The 11520-nt window shown below is 37.7% G+C and overlaps 1 protein-coding gene across 1 annotated transcript in view; it reads left to right on the top strand.

Moving 5' to 3' along the window:
* Positions 1-8781, top strand: part of cubn (cubilin (intrinsic factor-cobalamin receptor)) — a 29954-nt gene extending 21173 nt beyond the window's left edge. Inside the window, exons 48-66 of the mRNA XM_060870066.1 lie at positions 1-172; positions 294-491; positions 577-726; positions 821-942; positions 1047-1272; positions 1355-1542; positions 1658-1814; positions 1933-2082; positions 2290-2478; positions 3150-3282; positions 3873-4090; positions 5133-5338; positions 5480-5642; positions 5794-6002; positions 6618-6762; positions 6878-7059; positions 7400-7565; positions 8121-8356; positions 8484-8781. Coding sequence (XP_060726049.1) covers positions 1-172; positions 294-491; positions 577-726; positions 821-942; positions 1047-1272; positions 1355-1542; positions 1658-1814; positions 1933-2082; positions 2290-2478; positions 3150-3282; positions 3873-4090; positions 5133-5338; positions 5480-5642; positions 5794-6002; positions 6618-6762; positions 6878-7059; positions 7400-7565; positions 8121-8356; positions 8484-8591 — 3318 coding nt within the window. The 3' untranslated portion in view covers positions 8592-8781. The remainder of the gene's footprint in view (positions 173-293; positions 492-576; positions 727-820; positions 943-1046; positions 1273-1354; positions 1543-1657; positions 1815-1932; positions 2083-2289; positions 2479-3149; positions 3283-3872; positions 4091-5132; positions 5339-5479; positions 5643-5793; positions 6003-6617; positions 6763-6877; positions 7060-7399; positions 7566-8120; positions 8357-8483) is intronic.
* The last annotated feature ends 2739 nt before the right edge of the window (positions 8782-11520 follow it).

Raw genomic sequence — 11520 nt, forward strand, 5'->3', positions numbered from 1 at the left:
GTTACCAATGGAATTTTGTCCAATTCCCCTCGGCTGCAGCGATTCTGTGGCTCTGTACCTGCAGGCACACAGGTGCAGTCCTCTGGCAACACCATGACTGTTGTTTTTGTCACAGATTCCTCTGTGTCTAATGGTGGGTTTACTGCTGACTACTCTTCTAATGAGGCAGCAGGTGAGCAAACTCATAGTCTGTGTATATTTTGGATTTTTTAATGCATAGCTTCAAACATTGATATTCTACATAGAAAACCTCATGTCATGTTTTGTTGATTGGTCTCTTTTTACTTTTATAGTGTGTGGAGGAATCCTCAGTACCCCAGGGAACTTTACCTCCCCTGGCTATGGTTTTGGTAACTATAGCAACAATCTGAACTGTGAGTGGCTGATCCAAAATCCTCAACATGTGAATTCATCCATTGTGGTGATCTTAAATGACCTACATCTTGAGCACCATCAGACCTGTGAATGGGATTACCTTGAGTTTAGACTTGGTGAGTGATACTGCATAATAAACTACTTATGTGTTTGAATGATTGTTTGTTTGTTTATAAATAAATAAATCATTCACATTCTTAGGTGATGTGAATGGCGAACTTCTGGCCCGATTTTGTGGTCAGAGCTTTCCCGCAGTCCCCATTGTGGTGTTCACTCCTGAACTTTGGATTCATTTTCTGTCTGATGAGGCAGAAGTTGACTTGGGATTCAAGGCTACATATTATTTTTCAGGTAACAATTTGCAGATGCTGATACAAAAACAAAAACAAAAAACTGCTATATATTTGTTTGAGGATTTGCTGAACTGACCTGTCTTGTCATTCAGATTGTGGAGGCATGCAGAGTGGTGAGGGAGGGGTCATTTACAGCCCAGGATATCCAAATAACTACCCAAGCCCTAGTCGCTGTGCCTGGCTCTTAGAGGCTCCAGAAGGCCATACAATTGCTGTAAATTTATATTGACACACTAAGCTTAATTTTTGCAGAATACTATGTTTTACATTAATTTTAATTCATACTAATTTTATTCTTAATTTTTTTTAATTGACCAGCTGACATTTACCTACTTCCAAGTGGAAGAACACAGTCAATGTACTTGGGACTCAGTGACCATCTATAATGGAGGTTCTCCAGGTGCTCCTGTAATTGGTCAATACTGTGGTCATACATCACCTGGGACAATCCAGTCAGGCTCCAACAAGCTAGCAATACTGTTCCTGGCAGACCACAGTGTATCCAAAGGAGGGTTTGTGGCTACTTGGTCAGTGGATTCCTCAGGTATGAAGTCACCAACAAAATGTTCTTACACTTGATTTCTGTCTGGTTGCAGTACTTTCCATTTGTGATTTTCTTTCTTCAGGGTGTGGTGGTGTCATTCATGCTGACTTAGGAACAATCAAGTCCCCCAATTACCCCCAGAACTTCCCATCTAATAGCGATTGTTCATGGACCATCATTGCCCATGAGGGCAATCACTTGGAAATGGGTTTTGCAAGTGAGTTCCAGATCCCTGACTCCAGTGAACACTGCCAGAGCAGTTACATCAAGGTAACCATTTGAAAGATATTTATGCATGTATTACACCTGCATAAATGAATGCTAGTAACCAACCACAACTATCTGGTTTTCATTTATCCATCTCCTTTCTGCGTTTTACTCTCAGGTATGGGCTGGTAACAAACAGCAGAATGAGGCTCTGTTGGCAACAGGCTGTGGCTCTACAGCTCCTCGACCCATCATTGCTCCTTTCAACATCATAACTGCCCGTTTCCAATCCACTGAAACACCTGGCAAAGGCTTCTCAGCCTCCTTCTTTACCCGTGTGCACCCTTGGCCTTTATTTTAGAGTCATTTAATGTTTATTAACTCATTTAATTTCCCACTTTTGCATTTAATGTATTTATGCCTTATATATGTTGCTGGTCTTTTCTCTTTCAGGATGTGGAGCAAACTTCTCTGCCCCTGCAGGTCGTGTTGTATCCCCCAACTATCCAGATCACTACCCTGATAACTCCAACTGTGACTACATTATAGATGCTGGAGACCAGACAGTCATTGTCATAACTTTTAAAACATTCCAGTTAGAAGGTAGGCCATCCGTAAAGTCACAAAATTTAAAGTGATCAATTTAGTTTGTTTTTATGAATGAGTAAAATGCAATGAATGCCTCTTAATATATATTAGTCTTAGTCTTTTTTCCAAATACACAAAATGAATTATTTGCATTCATCTAAACATTAAATGACAGGGAAGACAAACCTTTAAAATGTGGGTTATTTGTGGCTTCTGTTTTAGCTCATTCAACATGTTTATTTGATGGAGTAAAGATCTACAAGCACTCTTCAGAGAGTCAAAATCTTCTTGCCACCCTGTGTGGTGAAATCATCCCAGGCCCATTCTCCACTTTTGGTCCCATGCTCATCAACTTCTACTCTGATTCCAACATCAATGACAACGGCTTCTTTGCTGAATATATGGCCTTTCGTGAGTTTTATATAACAAATTATATTTCACATACATGTATATTGTCAGTCATACAGTATATAATACAGTATACATTATCTGTTTGGCACATACTAAATCCTATACCATTGATATTAATAATGAAATGCTTTGAATTAAAGCTATAGAAGGGTATACACTGTGGGCACTTGTGAATGTAGGTACTGGTATGCCTGTAGCTTTGGCTGTGTCCCTGTCTATGGGTTGGGTTTGTTTGCCAATGGCAGCAATATCACAGCCTTCCATTGAGTACAAAAATGTGGAATGATTGGATTGAAAGGACTCAGCACTTCACAAACAAAAAGGGAGATTTAAGCGAGCACCAGAACTCAGACACACACATTCCCACACAGACGTTTACTGGAAGTTTGTGTAATTTATTTGAGAGAATTTATTTGCATACTCTAAGCTCTCTATTAGACCTTTTAACTTCAGGTTTCCTGAAACACACATTCATTATAAGCTCTTGGTCACAGGAAACAATTTTATATCTGATGGTATTCTATAAAATGGGGCATGAAGTATAATACTAATGTTGTGTAGCAGGCCCTATATGCTCTAGTTTATAAATAGTTGTAAAAGGTGTCATTCCTGACCATATAGAGTTTTTTAATATGTACTAAATGGACATTGATGTTACTGTTTGTTCACAGCATGTGGAGGTGTTTTCAATGGAACTTCTGGAACAATTAGCAGCCCTGCACTCTCCTTCACTTCTCATTATCACCATAATATGAACTGTACCTACCACATCTCCTTACAAGACAATCGCATTGTTGAACTCAAGTAAGCCTATGTTGTATGCTGACACTTAATTGTAGAGAGTGACTTCTATAATAATATTAACCCTAAAAGACTGGATCAGTTTTATACAGCTGTTGGGAAAGGATGTATTTATTGGACACCCACTGTGGTACATCAGGACATCCTACAATCTTTGAAACCCTACAAAACCTTTTACTCTGTGTGTATCAGAGTTCTTTGAAATTGCTGACCTAATGAAACCCAGTGTCTCAAAAATGTCTTATCAAATTAGTTGAACACATTTTCCTGGCATCCTCTGATGTACTTTATTCCATACTCCATCTCCTCCAGTGATGCACCCTGGTGTGTAGTGAGAAATATACCCTGCCACTCTCCATCTGTTTCCCTTGCAGGTGTTAAACCTTTTGTTTAACCAGCTGCATTGAGACATTGTTCATCAAGTCTCAGAGAGGAAGTGTTTCCTTTTACAGTTTCCTATGCATATTAAAAATGTCCATGTCTGGTACCAGCTCCGAATACATAGATCATGTTTTGCAGCCAAAGGGAAGTTTCAGGGTTATTATGTAATGCTGTTATTAATACAAACTACATTATGCTACTCTACATCATAGATTCAACAGTTTCCACCTTGAAGCCTCTTCTACCTGTTCCTGGGATTATGTTGCTGTCTACGATGGACCAAACACCCTGGCCCCACTCCTTGGACAGTTTTGTGGCAGTGTTCTTCCCCCAACCCTCAGATCATCGACCAATCAGATGTTTCTTGTTTTCAAAACAGATTCATCAGTTGCTGCTGAAGGCTGGAGGGCAACCTACAGAGAAACTTTAGGTGCAGTGTTTGTTTTTACATCTTGATCATAATCAGTGACAAAAAATAGAGTCCTTTTGAAATAAACTCAAACTTTTTTTTAATACTTTTTATACTTTTTATTTAATCTGGCTTCCTTCTTATACTTTTTATTTGCACAACTGCTGCACATAAATAACTGCATTCCGGATTTTAAATTTTAATGAGCTAACACATAGATCCATAAATGCTCTAAAATAGATAAAGCACATTAGAATATTTGCTGAGGATGACTGGGCGAAACCGGGGTGCTCACAAGCCAAATGTCTGCTGCATCAAAACAGCTTTTGTTAATACAGTATGTGCCAATGTTTTTAGATTAATAAGATCACATTGGACAGAGGCTTAGAGCCTTAAGAGCTTATGTGGGTGGATCAATTTTACTTTGCCTTAGTGAACAATAAATAACAAGCTGCCCTCTATCGTCCAGGGCCAGACACGTTCAGCATTACTCAGTGGTTACAATCAAGCATATTCATGCCAGTCCATTTGGTCTTATATCAATACATGGAAAACAAGGTTCAATTAGAAGTTTCTGTTGTCGAATTGCAGGAACAGAAGGACAGATGTTTGTAGATGCAATATGTTTATTTTAGTTCATTTATTTGAAGCCCATTACACTCTCAGCCATAAATGTTTTACTGTTAAAAATAACAATCCACCTTACTATTTTTTCCCACAGGATTATTGGTTTTCCTTCCTGCTATGTTTGTATATTAGATAAGACACCTTTTCCCCACAATTTATTTCATTGCTAATGACGTTTACTTTACACGTAAAAGGTAGATGATTTTAACAGTGTGATGAATGGGTGACATTTAGGACAATATACATGTTAACCTATCACTGTGATTTGTTGTGCTTCTTAATCCACTTTAATCACTGCAAAAAATAAAAGCTGACAAACACTGGAATTCACATGAGTGGACAGTTACTGCCATCTGCTGTGTATTTGTACAACACTAGCAATCTACAAAAGCACAATCATTTAAGCTTGACTATTCTCTCTGCCTTGCTCACTCAGGACCGCAGCAGGGTTGTGGAGGCTACCTTACCTCCTCCTCTGGGATGTTTGGTTCTCCTGACATTGACATGAATGGAAAGTACGATCCATACTTGAACTGTCTCTGGACCATTGCTGTTAGCCCCAATAAAGCTGTCAGCCTCTCCTTTACCACTTTTGACCTGGAGTTTGACTCTGCACAAAGCTGTTCTTATGATTATGTTAAGGTAGGTAATAAAAAAAATACCCTAAATCATGTCAATCTGTTTGATATTTAAACTGATTTTTTTTATCTTCACTTTAAATGAAATATGAAGAAATATTTTGATCTATCATCTGTGGCCTTTTCGTTTGTTCTGTCTCCTTAGATCTATGATGGTGACAGTGTTAATTACCCACTGGTTGGAACATACTGTGGAAATATAATCCCTGCTGCCTTTGTGTCGGCCAGTCATTTTTTGACTGTGCACTTTGTCACTGATGGTTCTGTGGCTTTCAGTGGCTTTAATGCCACTTACACGACAGTCGACAGTAAGATCTACGTCCTCATATGATTCTTCCTATAATAATTACTGAGTTACTATTAAAGCTACATGATGCCTTTACAGTACTAATCATCTAATGTCTGAAATATGGCATAATCAATTAGTCTATTGATCTGAATTTTTTCGCATCCGTACAGGACTATGTGGAGGAATATATAATGCCACAACTACGGCTCAGACCATTACTTCACCATTGTACCCCAACGCTTATCCTCCGTTCACTTTCTGCCGCTGGGTTCTTGATGCCCCACCACAGGAGGCAGTAAAAATTATAGTCCAGCAGTTCCATCTACAGCCCAGTCAGAGCTGTTCCAGTAACTTCCTGGAGATGAAAGACTGGCCTGTGGTAGATTAATATATTGAGTAAAAGCCTCCAGTTCAGTCACATTCTTAGGCTTGCGCACTGCAACTGCTTTCTTTAAGTCCCACCAGAGGTTCTCAATCGGATTTAAGTCTGGTGACTGCGATGGCCACTTCAAAATGTTCCAGCCTTTAATCTGCAACCATGCTCTAGTGGACTTGGAGGTATGCTTGGGATCATTGTCCTGTTGAAAGGTCCAACGTCTTCCAAGCCTCAGGTTTGTGACGGACTGCATCACATTGTCATCCAATATCTTCTGGTACTGAAGAGAATTCATGGTACCTTGCACACGCTGAAGCTTCCCAGTACCTGCAGAAGCAAAACAGCCCCAAAGCATGATTGACCCCCCGCCATGCTTCACAGTAGGCAAGGTGTTCTTTTCTTCATAGGCCTTGTTCTTCCTCCTCCAAACATAGCGTTGATCCATGGGCCCAAACAGTTCTAATTTTGTTTCATCAGTCCACAGAACACTATCCCAAAACTTCTGTGGTTTGTCCACATGACTACATACTGTACTGGTCATTATTTGGCTTCTCCACCAGTATTACAACAGTGGTTTTTGTCCTCTAAGTCTCCTTTTGCATATTTGGGCTTCTTTAGGGAGAATATGGACAGGCACATAAGTTCTGTGGTTCAGACTCCCACATCGCTGACTTCTACAGCTATGACAGGACCATGCACCTCACCTTCCAATCTGACACCTTTATCACTGGCAATGGCTTTAGTCTGACCTACCAAGTGGCAGGTGTGTCAGCATTGGTGACTTTTCCACATTTTCAGATTATGTAACACTTATAGCTCTTGCTTTTTAAATACCTTAATGATTGTCTTTGTATTTATTTGTTTATGTAAACAACAAGGATGCAGCAGAGTATATGAGCAGTCTTATGGTTTCCTCAAAAGCCCTGGGTGGCCTGCGGTGTATCCTCATAATATGGACTGCACCATTGTCCTTCGCTCACCTCAGAACAGCTCCATCTCACTGTTCTTTGACAGCTTTGATGTTGAATCTCACTCCTCCTGCAACTTTGACTATTTAGAGGTGAGAACATGATGATAAACAATGGATTACATCACCAAGGTCTTGCTTTGAAACAATTATAGCTTCTGTGTGAAGTTAATCATGTAGAATTGTGATGTAGAAATCTTGAAAGAAATTTAAGGGATTGTAATATTAAATAGTCAAGAAGTCCAGGAGTCAACACAACCACTTCCCTTCTGATTCCAGTCTGGACATTATATCATTCCCATTCACCTGATTACTAACTATATTAAACAAATACTTTCAGCCATTACCTTTGTGAGGTTTTTCTAATTTATACACCCATGTTATATAATGTTATATTTCAGATGTGCAGTCATGTTCCCTGTTTATGTTTCAGGTGAGGAATGGCAGCACAGCTACAGCTCCACTGCTGGGCAAATACTGTGGGAATGAACTGCCCAGTCCTATCTTCCCCAGGTCCAACGAACTCTTCCTGTACTTCCATACTGATTTCTCAGCTACCCGAAATGGCTTTGAGATCACCTGGACTTCCTCGCCACAAGGTGAGCACATTCTAATAATTATTTAATACTGAAAATACAGTGTGTCAATTCATTTTCTTTATATAGTGCTTTTAACAATGATCATGGTCACAAAGTAGCACAGAAATTTGGTTGTAGATTTTTTATGACATAAAGTTTTTGATGTATAAAGACAGTGACCTTTCACTAGTTCAGGGATATTGTCCATGCTTTAGAAATAAATGAGGTCTGATTGCATGGTGACTTGTGAAAGCTAGCAGGAGAGTGAAACGTGAGAGATACAATAACAACCAAACAGCAAGAGAGTGAACAAATAACTCAACAGAAATAAACACTTGCTACTGTTTATGCACCCTGTTAATGCAGAGTATGCAGATTGGAGCACAGTCATTAATTCTCATTGATTGTACATTGACTTGGCACTTGCAGCTGTGAGATTAATCTGTGTGGTATAGCAAAACCAACAGACTAAAATGTTCTTCCACATGAAGCTTGCAATAGTATTTTTCTACCAGAGAATCTGAAATTCTAAATCTTATAACCAACAAATTTAACTTCCTGTATTTTCCTCCTCAGGTTGTGGAGGCAGGTTGTATGGAGACCATGGGTCCTTTACCAGTCCAAATTACCCTGGTACCTATCCAAATGGCACTCACTGTGAATGGGGTATTAGGGCTCCCAGTGGAAGAGTTGTAAAAGTTACATTCAACCAGATTAACATTGATGACCCTGGAGATTGCCAGAACAACTATCTGAAACTCTATGATGGTCCAGATGCCAGCTCACCACCTGTTGGACCGTACTGTGGAGCGGTATGAGCCAATTTGTTTTGTGTACAGTATACTATCCATTACTATATAACCCTTATAGACTTACACAAGTCTATGGTGTTGTATCATATTTATAAAGTTTTCTTTTTTTTTTCTGCTTCTTGTGTAGGAAACAAACATAGCTCCATTCCAAGCCACCTCACACCATGTCTTCATTGTATTCCATGCCCAGTCTGTTGTGTTGCCATCTGGATTCAGGCTCACATGGAGTAGCTGAAGAAAAGCTGGAAAAATATACATATTTTTTATTTTATATTCCACAATTTAGTGCCATATTCACTTTCTAATGAAAATAATAATTGTTTAATCATATTAAGATATTTGGATATCTTTTAAAAGAAGAAATATATAGTGTAAAAGGTGTATACATATATATTTTTGGATAAATAAAGCCATTTTTGCCACAATTTTGCAGTGACTTCTACAGTCTACTTGTCATAAACTAAAAACTGGGCGAGAGGATGTACCATGTCCTCTTAATATCAGCTGAAACTGCAGAATCAATAAGGTAAAATCTGCAATAGACACACATTAAAAAGAAAAAACACTAGCCTATCTTAAAATATGAATTCAGAGGTGGCTGAATTGCTGTCTGATGCATTTCTGATTGGTCATACCACAATTAAGAATGAATTCAATGCATTCATGTGTCAAAGGCATTCCTCAAGACAATTTTAATATAAATATATATATATATATATATATATATATATATATATATATATATATATATATATATATATATATATATATATATAATAGTTTACATACAGAATGTCTCAAAAGCTTCCAAAGACTTAGCAACATTTTTCATACTTACATGTAGTTATATTGTAGATAGATAGATAGATAGATAGATAGATAGATAGATAGATAGATAGATAGATAGATAGATAGATAGATAGATAACCTAGAACAATATTCACATGCATTCACACAGTCTGGGAACTAGAAGAAAACTTTAAAACAGATTAAAGTTTATAGTGTTGAGACAGTTTTACGATTAATCACAGTTTAATCACCTATGGCAATGTGTTGTGTTTGACGGAAGCAACACTGTGAAACCTTAAAATCCTGATAGACAATAATCACAAGCAGGTTAAGAACGTGTTAGGTCATTGAACTTCTCAGATGTATGTGGTTATTAGCTGGTCAACAGCATGGCTTTTGCAATAGAAAAACACACAGTTTACCACTAATTCCTAATAATGTTTATAAAACATATTTAACACAGCTGATAGTATATCCATGGTGTCAACAATATTCTCAGCATGCATGACATTCTGGGTATGTCCTGTGTAATAGAGACTACAGCCTATGTAACCTCAGACAAAAACTACACTGGCAACAATTCATGTCATATTAATGGTGCCATTTATTCATTCATTTATCATTTTTTACTGCTTACAGAGTATGCTAATACTGAATTGTATTGTTCTCTCTCAAATGTTTCTAATAAAGAAAAGTTCACCCAAGCTGTAGGATTCTGTGGCCACTTTACCCTCGGCACACTAAATATAATCAGGCCTAAAAATAGAGGCCACTGTTTTTCAGTGCCTGTTGTAATGATCAACTTGACAAGCAAAACACAGAGACACTGGATCTGTGGAAGGCAGCTTAGATCTGGTGATCACAGATGCACAGACACATGAGTGTTTAGAGAGGAGAGGACAAGTGTATTAGGTTCCTTATCCCTATGCCTCAAGGAAAAGAGACTAGTCTCAGCTCACTGTGGCTCACATTTCTGCCAATCAGACTCTAGCCAAAGAATGTGTCTTCCATGCAAGGTAAGCTTTAACTTACAGAGGGTGGTGGTAAACAATGCCTGCTGACAGAAACCTGCTTAGGGCTGGACTTAAAAGGAATACAATCATGTGGGATTTAATCTTCTGGCTTTTACACAGAGATAACACATTGAAATATAACTTAAATATGTATAATGTATTATTTATAGTATAGTAATAATGTTTTCTTTACACTTTTTGGTCATCAATCTGGTGTTTAGAAAAAAAATATATTATATATTAATATACATATATATTTTTTTTTTTATGATTTTTTTTTCTTGCACAGGTTTCACACACACACACACACACACACACACACACACACACACACACACACACACACACACACACACACACACTCACATATATATATAAAATGGAATTTTTATCACACACAAGTTATTTATAAATTGTAAAAATGTAAAGATATACACAAACCTATCATTTAGTACAGAAACCGAACTCTATGTCAAAAGTTTAGAAATTCAGGTATTAAAATGATCTGTGAGTCTCCCAGTTGCAATTATGATTTAATGCGTAATTGATGTGCAACTTCATAGATTCATAGTTTTATAGATTATGCATATACAGTAGCACATAAAGGTAGCATCAGTCTAAGAAATCCTAATACACAAACACATAAAACAATCTGTAGAAAGGCCAAATATTCTTTGCAAAATGTACACAACACCAAATCCCTCCACTAATAATGAAGTATTGTGTCCAATCTCTATAACTGAATTTTGTTTTGTAATCATTCATGATCTCTTGCAGTGGTGTCACACCCTGCAGTCCTGACTGTGAACAGTACAGTTACAACCAGTGTAATTCACCTAACTCACTCCTTTCCTGTGACTGTATATATGAGTCATATAGAGAATATAAATTATTATTATTATAGAGATTATAAAAAATATAAACCTGACATTTAAATCATAGTCTACATTACTGTCACCCATTATTACTATAAATATTAAATGTTAAACCAAGAGCATATTGCTGTCTTGTTTTGCATTAACATGTCATCTGCACATATTTATATATTTAATCTCCATCCATTTGGTGGGATATATCTAAATTATCCTTAGGAGGATATGTTTGAGGTCAAGACTGAACATTAATATTGTTCAATTAATATTAAACAAACTAAACTAGAGATATTATCTGTTGTCGGAGCCTTTTTCTGTTACACCTTCCTTTCAAGTATTAGGGGAGAAAACACACAACGCAGCACTGGCTTGCGTTTCGATTGGATAGGATAGTTGTCAATCGCGGTGATGATATCGCTTCTGCTCACGCTGATTCGACAAGAGGCTGGAACGTTCCCAGAAAATCTTTATCGCGTCTGAATTCCGGAAG

This window comes from Tachysurus vachellii, chromosome 5, assembly GCF_030014155.1.
Source record: "Tachysurus vachellii isolate PV-2020 chromosome 5, HZAU_Pvac_v1, whole genome shotgun sequence".
Taxonomy (NCBI): domain Eukaryota; kingdom Metazoa; phylum Chordata; class Actinopteri; order Siluriformes; family Bagridae; genus Tachysurus; species Tachysurus vachellii.